Source organism: Ipomoea triloba, chromosome 1 (assembly GCF_003576645.1).
Source record: "Ipomoea triloba cultivar NCNSP0323 chromosome 1, ASM357664v1".
In the NCBI taxonomy this organism is placed as follows: Eukaryota; Viridiplantae; Streptophyta; class Magnoliopsida; order Solanales; family Convolvulaceae; genus Ipomoea; species Ipomoea triloba.
Window position 1 is genome coordinate 13,660,665 of NC_044916.1, and position 16,440 is coordinate 13,677,104.

Genomic DNA, 16,440 nt, shown 5'->3' on the forward strand with positions numbered 1-16,440 from the left:
ATTCCCTTCTTATCCACATTCAAATCTTCCACCATGCATAAGAATACTTCACACCTTTTTTCCACATACTTTCTCATCTTGGCCAAAGATACCAATCTCACCTCGGGCCGACTTGCAACTCCCTTATAGGACACACGTTTTCCTTTTGGGTTCCTCAGTACCACTTTTTGTTGACTACAAAAGATCTTAGCCCTATATTTTCCTAACCAATCCATCCCTAATATTATATCAAAGTCGTCTAACCCAAACTGTATTAAGGTACAAGGGAAACTTTCCCCTTCTATATTTATAGGTATATTCTCAAAAACATTACTACAGGTCACCACCTTCCCCGATGCAAGGTTCACTTTAAATTGTACTTGGGAACTAGGTACTAACTTTAATTTCTCTACAAACCTTGAGGATATAAAAGAATGAGATGCTCCAGAGTCAAATAATACATAAGCAGGTATATCACGAAGCAGAAAAGTACCTGCCACCACATCGCTCACATCCGCCTGAGCTTTACTCATCACAAAGATCCTCCCTTGCTGGGGTCCACTCCTGCTAGTTGGTGCCTTGCTTGTGCTCTCAGTGTTACTATTTGCCATGTTCACTCCATTCCTAGCCTTCACTTGTATTCCAGATTGTTGGGTCTTTTCTTGACTCTGGCTAGGACGGAATGACCCTTCCCTCCTGCTAGTTTGACATTCAAATGAGCGATGGCCCTTCTTCCCACAATTGAAGCACTCTACCGGCATCCCTATACAATCGACACCGGGATGATCCTTCCCACATCTTTTACAGTAGAAATGCCTCTCCTTCATCCATCCTCTACTAGTCATCCCCGTACTTTGAGTTGGGAAATCCCTCCTAGGTCTGGGAATCCCACTTCTTTGGTAATCCCGAATAACCTCTCCTTGACTCATCTTAGAGTTCTTCTCTCCCCCTCTGCTACTACCTTCAAATTTCCTCTTACCCTTCTCACGAACCTCCTTCTGCATCTGCTGGACTCGATAATGTTTGGCAGCCCGGTTATAAGCCTCTCCAAGAGTCTGACACTCAAACACACAAACAGCTTTTTGAGTCTCAAAATTTAATCCATTTACAAACTTCCTAGCCTTGCTTGGCTCATCCGGGGCTAAGGCAGGGGCAAATCGTGCCAGCTCAAGATACTTAGCATAGTAGTCCTGAACAGATGTCGTCCCTTGACGTAGATGTAGAAATTCCTCGTACTTAGCGGACTTAACATGCTCGGGATAAAAATGATCCCGCATTCGAGCTTTAAGGTCAATCCATTGAAATTCTCCTTGTTGTTGATACATGGGTCCCATCATACTCCACCAGTTGTCAGCTTCTTGCTGGAAATAGAATGTAGCTATCTCCACCCTCCTTTCTTCAGGACATTCTACAGCCTCAAACATTTTGTCGAAAGTCCTTATCCAATCTTCTAACACTAGTGGATCTTCCTTACCAATGAAGAATGGCGGACGATGCCCAGCTATGATCTTAGCCACATCTGGCCCTCCCCGTTGATTATTGAGAAGCGCATTTCCCAAAGTTTGAGTCAATTGGATCAATTGCTGCAAATTCTGCGCTAGCAGTTCCTCGGTAGGAGTTCCACGAGGTTCGGCTCTCCTTCCAGACGGAGCCATTATAAACTACTGCAGAACCAATACGAGGTTAAGACAAGCACAAATCACTATCTAACTTACACAGGTGCACACCAAATCGGGTGCAATAGTGATAGTTCTAAGGATTAAACATAATCTTAACCAAGTAAAATAATATCACACCCTCACCACGATTCCTAAAAAAATTTCATTCCTAGAATTTCATCTCTACCTTCTTAAGATCCAATACTTATTTCTTAGAGTTCCACCCTAAAGTTCATGCCTAAAAGATATTCCGATTAAAAGATATTCCAATTAACACCACAATTTCCTTCTCGTTTCCACCACCTCACCACAACCTAGTTATTCCAACTAGGGGAAGCAGATCTAGGACCTTTAGTGTGCACACCCCTTGTCGGGATTCCAAGCCCGCAGGTTAGTCACTAGCTCTAGTAACCCTGGATCTGTTTCTACAAGGTTACTCAACGTGGTTAACACCAATCACTTCAGGGCCCAATGTTTGTGAATCCATTGTGAATGTTAAAAGGAATAGTCTCCAACCTCACACCATAATTTCATTTTATCTCATTCTTTACTTTCTCACATAACACACTTTAAATAGTATAAACTTACCTTCGTATATATATATATATCCATACACATATAAGATCATACCTATTTATACATATATAGTAATTTTTCATATCACTTACATACATACAGTACCAAATATGTACATATATATATACGGTAAACATATATATATATATATATATATATATATACGGTAAATATATATATATATACTGTAAATATATATATATATTTATATATATATATATTCGGTATTATATAGGTATATATAAATAATAATAATAATAATAATAATAATAATAATAATGTTACACGTACCTATGTATATAATATATATATATAAGATTTTACATATATAGATGCCTTCTTCATATATTCACCACAACATGATCATATACTAATTACTTCACATAATCATACACATGTCTACACATATACTCATGATATACCACAATCACACCAAATTTCATCTACTAAAATCTTTATATCCATACTTTATCAAGAATTTCATGAATATCAAGGTGGAAAAAGGTTTTGGTGGACATAAAGATTACCTTTTCTTCTTGAACTCACACTAATTTCCTTTGGATGTTCACTCTTCCACTTCCTTTGATTCTTCTACACAATCCATAAATTATCCACAACATACATAATATTAGATCCTTGAGAACACTAACTATACTAGAATAAATAGCAAAAATAGGATTTCCTACCTAAAATTTTCCTAAAAATTCTAGGAAGTGTATAACATCATAACTCCATATTTAAGAAAACTATTCTTGGATTCATGATCTATGAAGGAAAACAAAGCTTTTGAACCGATTAAAATTGAAATTTACCGAATAGTTGGAGACTTGAGTAGGAATTTTTGGATATGGAAGCTTGAAACTTGATGAAGATGATGAAGGTGATCACACACTCTCTCTCTCTCTTGTATTTTCGAAAATGAGGAAGGAAAAGGAAAAAAATGGCTTTTATAATTTGATCACACTTTGACTAGTCTCACCTTGTGTGATAAGGTTGAAAGAAAATAATAAAATAATGAAATATCTTCCAACTTATCAGTTGAGGTCCAAACAGATAAAGTTTCGGTGGAAAATAATTCAAATAGAATAATTTTGAAACCAAAAATTTATTCCAGACTAAAACTCAAAATTGGGCTAGGTTCAGTACACCGCGAAATTCTGCGATGCTACGATCACAAAAAAAAAATCATCTCATCCTCATCAGTATATGACTTATATAAAATAGAGAAATAACTTATTTAGAACTAAAACTTAAGTAACTTCCAATCATAATAAATTTTGATTCAAAAATAATCTACGAAAAGATACTACATATATATTATATATACACGCTACTTCCATATAATATATATGTTGCTTTGATATATAAAAATATATATTAATATAATACATACATATACATATATATATATATATATATATATATATATATATATATTCACACGTTACACTATATATATGCCTATTTCCATACAATACTTTATATATATGATTTATCTATGGAAGGAATATATAGAGTATATATATCTATATATCATAGTCTACCCGTAATATATCATAGTCTACCCGTACACACTTATATAACATATATATATATATATATATATATATATATATATATATATGTATACATATATGCCCAGCTATTAATATATATTAAATAAATGTATCTTTATAACCTACGTACACAAATTATAGTTATTAACTCCAAATATTCTACTTGAAATTTCAATAGCTATCCATATAACATATCTATATATATGTACCAAACAATATTTATATATTATGTACGTATGAAAATAATAATAATAATAATAATAATAATAATAATAATAATAATAATAATAATAATAACGCAAGGGTCAAAAATAATAATAGTGAGTCTATAAGGAATCGAATGAATTTAGGACCCAAAGGATTTAAAAGTGTCACGCCCCACTTCTAGAACATGACCCGACCGTATCGTTACGTGAAAACCTATAACAATACGAAGCCTAACCATACATACCTCTCGAAACCTTCATAACAACTGATAAGTGCATATTTGATCATATTTAATCTCCATATTTAACCTTATTTGTCCACTAGAATGTATAAATTGTGTTCAATATAACCTTAATTTTCTTTACTTTGATTAATGTTTGCAACAATCACCTTATTTGGAATAAAGTAAAGAAAATTAGGTCATATTGCATTTAATTGGATGATTTAGAGAAAACCTAAGTTTAATTTGTAATATTCATCTTTAATGAGTCATCCTAATGTTTTTAATTGCTTGTGGAAATATCAGGAAAATCATGAAGATGTAAAGAATCATGAAGGGACAAGAACAAAAGTGAGAAGATGGATGATGATGAATTAAAGTGGAAGACAAAAGCAAAGAAGATTAGGTCCATTTTCATCATGAAGATCAGCCAATAATGGAGTCAAAAGAATGGTATTTTTAATGGTCTTGATCACAAGGACAAATCAAGGCAAAAGTGGAGCAAAATAATAATGAGCTGAAATTTACGCATAATTTGCCCACTGTTCGGTAATTCAACAATATCTCAGTCTAGGAATGTCCAAATTAAGTGATTCTTGAACCATTAGAAAGAAGACTTCAAGGGATACAACTTTTTCAGAGATACGAAATTTGTAATTCTGACCGAAAAATGGTCAAAAGCAGCCTTGAAGTCGAAGTTCCAGATTTCGTCCTAATCTGACCACTGCTCGGTATTTTGGTCATATCTGATTATAGGAATATCCAAATGGGATGATTCAAACGGCATTGGAAAGAAGATATAAAGATCTACAGCTATGATTAGGGCCATAAACTCCAAATCTGGTAGAACATGGACTCCATGTGCCTTCACAAGTCATGTGCATTATACACCATGTTGTGGGCACCTCACTTTTGCAATTTGCCAACCAATACCCATCATGCTTTGCCTCCTCATGAACAAGTATAAATAGAGGTCTTCCTTGCAGGAGAAAGAACACCATCACACACCATTCCATACCAAGCTTCCTACAATGTAGAACCAAGTAGTAGAGTAGAGTAGAATTTATTTCTTTCATCTTTGTAGTGTAGTTTTATTTACCTTATGCAAGTTTATTTTCTTTATGCTTTATGTTATTTACATTTCTTCTTCTTTTAATCTATTATGCTTATTTAGTTTAATTTGGGTTTAAGGTAGGAATTTATTATTTATCTTGATGTTACCTTGCTTTTAATTTCATAAGGGGTAGAATTATAATTATGGATCATAAGCTTGTTCAAGAGGCTTTGTTTGTAACTTGTTAGTAATTACTAGCTATCTTTATTGGCAAGTAATTGGAGAGTATTTGCTACAACGAAAATTGTGTAAAAACTCTAGCCACCTCTTGTACAACCCAAATATCTCGCTACGAGAGTAGGGGACGAATTGGGAGGCTTAATGTATTTTGTGTACTTCAAGAGCTTGAGGTTGATACGTCACAAAAGTGGGGCAACCCTTGCTCTAATTCAAGATACGGTAGGATCTTGAATTCTTAAGTGTATGCCCTCTTGATCCATGATTATTGTTCTCCCTAATCATAAGATACTAAAGCATCTTGATAGTAATGATTCCTAGCTTTAATCTTATATTTTCTTATTGTATTTATTTCCTATTTTTAGTTTGTTAATTCATCAATTTATGTTTATGATTATGCTTGGATTCTCGTTAGTGGGTTAATAAGCTCTAAAGTAAATAATTGCACAACTACGTGCCATAAATGCCAATCCTCAGCGGAACGACAAATCTAAACCCGTATACTTTATTTTTGACAGCGATCAACAACACTTGAATACATAATAATTCCACAACAAAGAACTAGTTCTTCCCAAAACACTCATCAATTCACCACTATTAAATATTTACAATCAATAGTAGTATGTCCAAAATGCATCACAAACACCAAAAATCAAGCACAATGGTTTACCAGAAATACAAAGGGTCGAAGGGAATATCCAAATAACCAAAAGCTCGTGATATGCTCCAATACTAGGACTAAGTCTCTTAGTTTCAAAAGTCACCTTCAAGATCCCACCACTTGTGCTCATGCTATTCACATGTCCTCAACTACTCTGAAACATGAGGAAAAAAATACAAATAATGAGCTAATGCCCAGTAAGTGATACTCTTCTCAACCCCGGATCAAGTAACCTTAATAAAAGACAATAAGCTTTAGAGTAGTTTAATAGGTGCAAATCACGATCTTCAAACTGTATCGAAGTCATATAATTCTATCATACCATACATAGGTTCTCCAAAATAGAAACTTTAGCTTTAGCTACATGGGCATCAACATTACTTCATAACACAATACTTCAAAGCTCAAATCATTCTTTAACTCATGACTCATTGGCAACCTACACCCACCATTATACATTGTGGCATAGGCCATTATCGGTATAATGATCTAAAAAGACTCGACGATTCGGAATGAGTCAGGCTCGACGATTCGGAATGAGCCGGATGAAACGTTCCAACAAATAATTCAAAAGTAAAGACTCGACGATTCGGAATGAGTCAAGCTCGACGATTCGGAATGAGCATTTAGGAGCGTTCCAAGCCGAACAAAACAAATACAAATTGTAGGTTGCCTCATGAGTTTGGTCAAACATTCCAAATAATTCTTATAATCAAAAAGCCCATTGTAGCAAAAATCGTTTCCTTAACATACACCACATAACAAAGTGCATGTCCAAAAGTAATATGAAATCCGTATAGCTCATAACTTGGCAAAACAAATCTGACTTCATAAACTAATAATTGCTAAATAACTTACTTGATCCTCTCTTATAGCAAAACCCCTTAGTACAAATCACACTTACGATTAAAGTCCAAAAGGTCATGTTCACCTATTCGCAAAATCCATACTTAGGCATGCCCAAAGATATCTATAAACAAGTTTAATAGTCCAAAAACATATCATAGCACTTCTTCAAACATATACTTAAAAATTAATAATAATAACTCATAAATCGCATAATAGTGAACTCACACTTTAACAATCATAAATTGTAACCCCTCGGTTTTTCCGACAAAGTTAAGGTTCGAGAATATATAAATTTTTAGGCTATGACATTTATGAGAAGGTCTCTCGGTGTTCGAAAGAATTTTTTTTTTTTAGGCTAGTTATTAATAAGCTGCGATCTACGTACCGGTCACGAACCGTAAAATTTTTTAAAGGATATATATTCAGTTCGAATTTTCCTAGAAATTTGATTATTAAGTATGATACGATTAAGCCTGAACTTCTCGTTAGTCCAAGTGAAATTTTAAACGGACTGTAAGGGGTAAAATTGTTACGGACCTTGTACCTATATTTCGCGAGATACCGAAAAATTCCCAATTTTAGTGATTATCGACGAGATTATTTTTAGGATAATTTTGGTATTAGAATTTTCCCGAATTAAGCTATAATCATCCGAACTTTCATCTGATTTAACCCCAAACTGGCAAAATAAAATTGTTCTTCAAGGAGCCACCATAGGGAGATGACAAGTGGCAATCCAATCACCACTTGGTTGGCTCATTTATGGCATGTCATAAGAAGTATGGGAATGTTGCACTTGATTTCTTAACCTTCAAGCCAAACTCACATCATCTCTCTCTCCTACTCCACCATTCGAAAATACCATAAGGAAGAAGAAGAAAGGAATTAGTTTAGTCTTCCACTTGTGATCAAGAACTCCCAAGCATTTCTTCAACTCAAGTGTTCTAAGTGTAGGTAAGACTTTAGACTTTGTTTGGTTAAATCCTTCCTAGAACTTAAGTTTAAGTTAAAGATTCATGAAAATGTGGTTATTATGGTGATTTTGTTTAGGATCTTCGGTGAAAAGTTTAAAGGAGAAGATCACCATCTTTCTACGGTTTAAAAATCTTCTTGAGAGGTAAGGAATCCCTTAAGTTGGTTTAGTCACTTGAAGGTGAACAAATGCTAGTAAATTATGTGACTAGGAATTTTATGCGAAAATTAGGTGTTAAGTTTGTGGATCTACTAGTTGACTCAAGAAACCACACTTTGGATTTTTGGTAATTTTTGTATACATGTTCATAGCTAATTTATGCATGTATATGTTGTATTTATGCCCATATAGGCTTATACTTGTGAAAATAGTGAAAGGAAATCAGGATAGATTCTGGCAGTAACTTCCGAGATTTATTGGGAAAATTTGGTAAGGTATTTTGACTCCATTTTTCTCGCATATGTAGTTCAATAAGTGTAGAACCCGCATATAAAATTTCATAATGATCGGAGTAGTATAAGTATGGTTTTCGAAATTTTTTCCAAAACTGGTCCACAGAGAGAAATTCTGGACAGCACACTGCCAATGGCAAAAATGGAACTTTCTGTGTTTATTCGTGGATCAAAATGACCAAAACTTTTTATGGATATCAAGAACTATAAGTTGGGGTTCTACCATAAAAATTTCAAGTGAAAAAGAGTTCGGGAACTATTTTTACCGGCTCAATCTTTCGGACTGCGCCAAGCTGAAATTTTCTGAAAAAGAATGATTAGGAACAATTTTGACAAAAATATTTTGTAATAAATATAGTAAAAAAATTTTGGAATGTCACAACAAATTTGGAAGAAGAATTGTGTTCTTAAGAAACAAGTGTGACTCTTGTCACTCGGAAATTTCATGGTGAAAAGCCATTGACAAATGTGTGTGTTTTGGAAACATATTTGGATAAGTATAATTGTTTTGAGTCGTCATGTGAATATGCTAATGTGAGATGTCTTGTATGATTAATTCATACTGCAAAGCGAAGTCTATTCGCTGAGTGAATGGTGAGGTGTCTTGTATGATTAATTCATACTGCAGAGCGAAGTCTATTCGCTGAGTGAATGGTGAGATGTCTTGTATGATTAATTCATACTGCAAAGCGAAGTCTATTCGCTGAGTGAATGGTGAGGTGTCTTGTATGATTAATTCATACTGCAGAGCGAAGTCTATTCGCTGAGTAAATGGTGAGATGTCTTGTATGATTAATTCATACTGCAGAGCAAAGTCTCTTCGCTGAGTGAATGGTGAGGTGTCTTGTATGATTAATTCATACTGCAGAACGAAGTCTATTCGCTGAGTGAATGGTGAGATGTCTTGTATGATTAATTCATACTGCAGAGCGAAGTCTATTCGCTGAGTGAATGGTGAGGTGTCTTGCAGAGCGAAGTCTATTCGCTGAGTGAATGGTGAGGTGTCTTGTAGAGCGAAGTCTATTCGCTGAGTGAATGGTGAGGTGTCTTGTATGGCGAAGTCTATTCGCTGAGTGAATGGTGAGGTGTCTTGTATGACGAAGTCTATTCGCTGAGTGAATGGTGAGGTGTCTTGTATGAATAATTCATACTGCAGAGCGAAGTCTATTCGCTGAGTGAATGGTGAGGTGTCTTGTATGATTAATTCATACTGCAGAGCGAAGTCTATTCGCTGAGTGAATGGTGAGGTGTCTTGTATGATTAATTCATACTGCAGAGCGAAGTCTATTCGCTGAGTCAATGGTGAGGTGTCTTGTATGATTAATTCATACTGCAGAGCGATGTCTATTCGCTGAGTGAATGGTGAGGTGTCTTGTATGATTAATTCATACTGCAGAGCGAAGTCTATTCGCTGAGTGAATGGTGAGATGTCTTGTATGATTAATTCATACTGCAGAGCGAAGTCTATTCGCTGAGTGAATGGTGAGATGTCTTGTATGATTAATTCATACTACAGAGCGAAGTCTATTCGCTGAGTGAATGGTGAGATGTCTTGTATGATTAATTCATACTGCAGAGCGAAGTCTATTCGCTGAGTGAATGGTGAGATGTCTTGTATGATTAATTCATACTGCAGAGCGAAGTCTATTCGCTGAGTGAATGGTGAGGTGTCTTGTATGATTAATTCATACTGCAGAGCGATGTCTATTCGCTGAGTGAAGTGATTGATAAAATTATGTCGTCCTTATTTTATATCGCTAAAAAACATGTATACCATTTCACCAAATATATGATATAGTAAAAATAACGTCAATAAAAAAAATAATAATAAGTGTTATACTACATATTCACTCTTTACTTTATATTTTAAATTTCTATTTATGTGGCATATGTTGATTGGCATACAAAAAATTGGGGACGTTATTCTTTTTTCATTTTCTTTCTCCAAACAGAACAGATTGAAGAGTAATACTCCTTCAATTCTTTCTTTTCTTTTCACCATTGTATGTTCTTTTTTTTCAAATATAAAAAATGCACATGACAGAGCACACATGTTGGACAGTAAAAAGGCAAACTTACTTGGTTTTATGCAACAAGAATGAAGCATTTGGGCAATTGGCATTTGGTTAACAAACAAATGAATGCCCACTTGAGACTGAGAGAGAATCTATGAGGTGTAAGTGCTGATAGTTTTCCCTTTCTATATGCTGAATTGTATTGTAAGCAAAGGCAATATAATTGAAATGGCCTATTGGGACTTGTAAATTCCTCAACTTTTTAATGATGCAATTAAAGAATGATGAAATCATAAGTAGCAGCCAACCCACGCCTAGCTTTGTTGGTAAACCCACCAATTGCTTAATTCTTTGCACCCCATTATTCACATTAGAATTTTGGAATCTCACTAGTCACTATGTTATGTATTTTGGACGCGCATTTGATTCACAAAATATCAAATCATCACTATCAAACCAAACATTTGAGTGAACCAAATAGCTGAGTCTAACTTAAAAACAATCGAAGGACAAAAATGTAATTTTGCCAAATATGTTTATATTAATTAAAAATTTTGGGTCCGCATTTAATTTAAGGTTTATAAAATTTTGAATTTGAAGTGCAGTGGTTACGAAAGAGTTAATGCCATATGAGATTTATAGATATAGTAATTTTGTCACGTTTAGTCTTAAACTTTTAAATTGATCACTCTGTCGTCTAAGTAATCATCCGTTGTCCTTCCACTTCCACCAACCCTGGTTCTCCTAAAAAGAGCACAATTGACTAAAATTTGATAGTTAGTTAAAGGACTATAGATGGTTAACTTAGACCACGAATGGCAACAATTTAAAAATCAAATTACCATAACTGGTCAATTTGAAAATTTAAGACTAAACGCCGCAAAACCACTATTTTCAGAGGACCCGGATGGTATTAACTCTGTTATGAAACTATATCTGATCAAAATTTGTCTTGATTGTCATAATATTCATTCACCCTTCTAAAAGTCTTCCCCTGTTTAGCAGTTATCGTACCTGAACAAAAATTATGAAATCAACAGTATAAAATATGGTCCCAGAAAAATAATAAGGTACAGAGAGGCAGATAAATAGTTGAGTGCAAGATTCTTCCAACAAATACCCAGGCCAGGCCACCAAACAAGCAGAGGAACCCCACCACTAACAGCCATTTTCGGAAGAAGCTAAAACATGGCAGATATTGCAATATGGCCTCACCCTACAGTGAAGGGCAGCAGCAAATTGGGTTGATGAAAGGTGCCCGCCCTGTCTCACATACTAGAGAAACAAGCCAAAATCTAACCATACATTTCCACAGACAAATCCAGAGAGAAAATGATGTCATTTATTCCTGATTTCCATGGGTACAAATGTATGAACAGTAATTTCATTAAAACAGAAAAGGGGAGGAGGAGGAATTACATTAAAATATGAAATGCAGAAACAAGATTAGTTAACTTCTGTACTAATGTACCGACCGACCCCAAATGCAAACGCAAAAGCTAACTCTAACACTATCTCTCTCTACAATTGACCCTCTTTCCCCTTTCCCCATTCATGATCTGTTAGACAAAGGATCGCCTGCTATTTTGTTTTGTCAGTTTCGAGCCCTGTTATGTTACAGATCATTAGTCTACAATCTAAACTAGATGCCCAACTAGGGTTGGTTCTTACATGTAAAAGGGTGATTTGATAAATCACAATTACTTACTGTTACCATTTTAAATTAAAACCACCTGGAGTTTCCCCACCTCTCCTAAGCCGCCTCTGAGTTGAAACAAGAAAATGCAGGAAGACTCCTAATGTAGGGAGCACTTAAGGATCTATTTTTTGCCATTCAAACCGTCCAGGAAGTGGCCTGTCATTCACTGGATCATAGTTGTACCTGCAAGGCAACGAGCGGTATTATTGTTTGTTTCAAAAAAAAAAAATAACAAACAAACAGCATAATGTATGTGATGAACTAAACTCCTACTTTTCAATGAACTCTCTCTGCTGCTGCTCTTCTGCACCTGAAAAGAATTCATTCATTTCATGAATTGTTGGGATGTGTCCTTCCGGTGAATTTTGAACTCTGCGGTGGGCTTGATTTGTGCTGGTACGCCTTGTACTGGAACCAGGGGTTGGGATGGCATCTGGATCCCTTATCAAACTGATAGGCGTGCTCTCCCTAGTGGTCCTGCAAGAAGGGCAAGTAAAACGCATTAGCATCATCCATTTATAACAATCCAAGGACATATTGAGACTCTACCGTGAGAATACATAGCAAGCAAGCCTTTATGCATCATTGCAATTGAAGTTACTTGCAAGCCATGTTTTATATCATTGAAAAAACATATATAGAAGCTTAGTAGCAACAATTTTAGCTCATTTTATTAAAAATGGAATTTATTTAGTTCCTTCTGCACAATTTTCATGCCATTTATCCAAACATAAATGATACTCTCCACTCACCCCCACAAAAAGCACACATATTCAGTTGTTTCAATAGTACATGATCTAGGCTAAGATAGCAATATGCATGCTTTATATATTGGGTAAATACAGAGAATTTTGTGCACCACAACATGTAGACCAGATGTACTGTGTTTCACCAAACTGGTATGTGGTGTCCAATACGACAGTCTTTTTAGTGTACTTTTGTTGAGTAAGTAAAGTAGTACTAAACAATTAGCTTTCACCAAATTACCTTTCCAGCTACAAAATGTATCAAGCACCAAACTATTAATTACCAGTCTATAGCACTTTCCACAATTACAAGTGCAGAGAGTAAACCAATTCCTACTGTACATCCAACCGATTAATAGCCATTCACCATATTCAACCTACTACAACAGTAAAAAATCTATGCAGTGTAGGTAACCACACCTTAAAACTTTAAAAAAAAAAAAAAAAAACAAATAATCAACAGGGAGTAACCCCAGCCAAGATGGCTAAGGATACAAACTTGTAACCATAAAGAGTCACAAGTTCGAATCCCAGCTCTCTTGGTTTGAGCCGGTCAGCTATGAGCAAACTACGTTGGTTTACCTCCTTGTGGTTCTTTGCCAGCTAGGGTCACAAGGCAGGGCTTACCCAGGTCAGGAGCAGCACATTACTAAAATATGTTCTAAAAATTCCAATCACATAATTCTTTTAATCACTTTTTTCACATTCCAAAGTAAGAAAAAAAAAAAAAAAAAACTGAGAATGCCCCAAGAAACAAGAACAGGACACTGGATATAGGAGGAGGAGGAAAATATCTCCAATACTGAGCTATTACGAACAGAAGGAAGAAAAATAATTAGAGGAAACTAAGCACAGTAGGAGAAAATAACGGGCTACACCAAAGGAGAGAAAAAAAATGGAGACAGATTTGCTGAACATTTACCTCTTTATAAATGCAAAAGGGAATTGCACAGTTTAAGAGTTCTCAAATTACCCATCCAAGGATGGAGATACAGCAGAGATCATGACTGGTACTTTAATATGGTAACTGAATATTAGACTGTAAAGATTCAATTCTTAATGCTCAAAGTACAAGATCTGATACCATCCGCCAAAAAATGAGAAAACATGTAGTAGATGTATCTCCTTCAGATTTTCACACTGATTAAAAAAATGCTCAAAGCACAAAATGTTATCATCTGCCGTTCTCTAGCAATAAAAGAAGCACATTGATGCATCTCCTTCAGAAGTTTACACTAGTCAGTTATATTCTCTACTACAAAAGCTGCAATAATAACAGCTTTCAATGAAAAATCAATCCCATATAATTCCTAAAGATTGCAAGACAAAAGGTACAATTTAAAAGAAAATGAATAGCTAGTTATTGTACCATTTCTGTGCCCCTAGACACTAACCTTCCTAGAACAAACATATTACTTTTGCATATATTTATGCAGCAATTGTGCAGTGTCCAAAGGAAAAAGAGGAATAATAAGATGAAAAAGGCTGTGTAGAAAGTGACTTCTACCACGAAAGAAAGCACCAAACTCAAGAAAAAAACACAAATTAAGTTTCAATAGGAATATCAAATCCTTTTTTTTTGCTTAAAACTGAAACTGTTATTTTTTTGTTTTTGAAGTAAACTGAAACTGTTAAGAAACAGGATATATATAGAGAAATGAATTTGGTTTTCCTTCTCTCTCCCAACTTACTAATAATTTCATAACATTTCTTGGAAAAAAAAATTAAAGAAATCAATACAGACTTATATAGCTAGGATCGAGAGAAACCCAAATTTTGATATCTCGATTTAGATTTCCCAGAAAGGACAAGTAGGTAAATTAAGAGGGTAAACAACAAAATACCTCATTTTCAAAAAAAAAAAAAAAAAAAATGGAAACGAAGAACCTAGGCTAGGAATTTATAAAGGAAAATTTTAAGAAACAAAAAAACACATAAAGTTGCAAAAAAAACTTTTCAATTTTTAAAGGGGAAAAAGACTCCAATTAGATAGAACATGCAAACCTAGAAAAATCCGCTTCAAATAATGCGCAAAACCAAATAGCACAGGTTTAGAATTTGAAATAGAAAAAAAAAATGAAAATAAAATATACGAGAAACCCACCTCTCTCTACCTTCAAAATCCGGCAAATTCTCGCCGAATGACCCTTCAACGGCGATATCGTCTCCGTTGTTGACATTGTTCTCAGTTTTCTCGACACCAACGTTACTTTCCTGCAAAATGTTATCTTCCTTTTTCTCGTCATCCAAACATTCGTCCCCCTTATTCACCGAGCGCGAATTGGCAGAGGACACCTGTCTCAGCTTCGAACTGGCTCTCGAACTCTTGTTCTGGTTTTGGTTTGCCTTCGGGCTAGGGTTCGAATCTTTGGGGGCGGGCTTGTGCCTGCGCGGCTGGGAACCAATTGGGGGTTTCTGCAGCCGCCGGCTGCGAAGCTGCATGTAGGACCCACAATCACCGCAACCGGAGGAGGTAGTGCCAGGCGCAGCCGCGGTTGATCGCTGCAAGCGCTGGAGGGCTAGGGTTTTGGCCCGGGTACGGACGCCAAGAGACGATTGTGTGTGGCTGATATCCAGCAGAGCCACTTCGCTCGCGGTTTTTGACTTCCTCATATACTTACCCATTCTCTCTCTCTCTCTCTCTCTCTCTAAAACTCTTCACTCCGCTTCGCTAAGCACTTTTCATGGACTCCTGTAAAGAGAAATACAATCTAGAGGGAGAGCGAGTGAGAGAAATGGGTTCAAGGTTTCAGTTGTTCGTTGCTCTGTTTAGAGAGAAGACACAGACGGGGAGAGAGGGTTTAGCAGAGAGGAGAGAGAGAGAAAGAAAGAGAGGATTGCACTTTTTGAAGGGGGAAAAGGGTGAAGAGAGGAAAAACCATGGGTGGGGCCAGGGAGTTTTTCTTTTCCATTTTCTTTTTTTTTTTGTTTCCCATTACATTTATCTGACTTAAAATTTTACTCTTTTAATTATTCGATTATAAAGGTAATTTCAAATAATTTTGAATTCCTTTGCATTTACGTAAATTAATTTCAATAAATGTTATATTGACTTTTGTGTGTATTTAACTTTTGATATTCAAATTCAAAATTTCACAAATTTAATCTTTATATATTGAAAATAAAGGTAGGTTGTTCTAGTAGCCCCATAAAAACATGATCATTCCTTCATCTATAGTAATTAAGGGCTAGATATTAAGTTGAATTTGGAAAAATATGGTTGCATTTTTATAATTAAGACGATATATTTAAAAATGTTTGATAATACATATGTACAAAACTAGTAGTGAGCAAACATATTAGTGTACTATTATAGATCTTAAGTGCATTGTCAATTATCCGTGAATGCATTATCAAACATTTTTAAATGTACTATCATTAATTATAGAAATATCATGGTATTTTTCACTTAATTTTTAGCCTTTCATCATTTTAGATAGATGGATGAGATTAATATGTATGTCCTCACGGAGCTACTAGTTCTCATGTGATATATATATATATATATATATATGGGCGCGCTCAGGTGTGAACCATCGCTCAGGAGAGAACTGAGAA

At 35.2% G+C, this 16,440-nt stretch overlaps 2 protein-coding genes across 2 annotated transcripts; both read right to left on the reverse strand.

Annotated features, from left to right (window-relative positions):
• Positions 1-228: 228 nt before the first annotated feature.
• Positions 229-1,634, reverse strand: LOC115996722. Its single transcript, XM_031236137.1, has 2 exons — positions 397-1,634; positions 229-280 (listed from the first exon to the last, which is right to left on the reverse strand). Exons 1-2 carry the CDS (start codon positions 1,632-1,634, stop codon positions 229-231), a joined length of 1,290 nt encoding a protein of 429 aa, XP_031091997.1.
• Positions 1,635-11,757: 10,123 nt separating this feature from the next.
• Positions 11,758-15,708, reverse strand: LOC116010336 (cyclin-dependent kinase inhibitor 3-like). Its single transcript, XM_031249699.1, has 3 exons — positions 14,987-15,708; positions 12,410-12,613; positions 11,758-12,319 (listed from the first exon to the last, which is right to left on the reverse strand). Exons 1-3 carry the CDS (start codon positions 15,505-15,507, stop codon positions 12,250-12,252), a joined length of 795 nt encoding a protein of 264 aa, XP_031105559.1. The 5' UTR covers positions 15,508-15,708; the 3' UTR covers positions 11,758-12,249.
• Positions 15,709-16,440: the final 732 nt, after the last annotated feature.

What these genes read in the sequence shown, in the direction of transcription:
- LOC115996722 (XM_031236137.1), bottom strand. Translation starts at nt 1,634, where the DNA reads ATGGCTCCGTCTGGAAGGAGAGCCGAACCTCGTGGAACTCCTACCGAG. An exon ending in CATTCTTTTATATCCTCAAG is followed by an intron (nt 281 to 396) that starts GTTTGTAGAGAA and finishes CTATAAATATAG; the next exon opens with AAGGGGAAAGTTTCCCTTGT.
- LOC116010336 (XM_031249699.1), bottom strand. Translation starts at nt 15,507, where the DNA reads ATGGGTAAGTATATGAGGAAGTCAAAAACCGCGAGCGAAGTGGCTCTG. An exon ending in GATTTTGAAGGTAGAGAGAG is followed by an intron (nt 12,614 to 14,986) that starts GTGGGTTTCTCG and finishes CCCTTCTTGCAG; the next exon opens with GACCACTAGGGAGAGCACGC. An exon ending in CAGAGAGAGTTCATTGAAAA is followed by an intron (nt 12,320 to 12,409) that starts GTAGGAGTTTAG and finishes GTTGCCTTGCAG; the next exon opens with GTACAACTATGATCCAGTGA.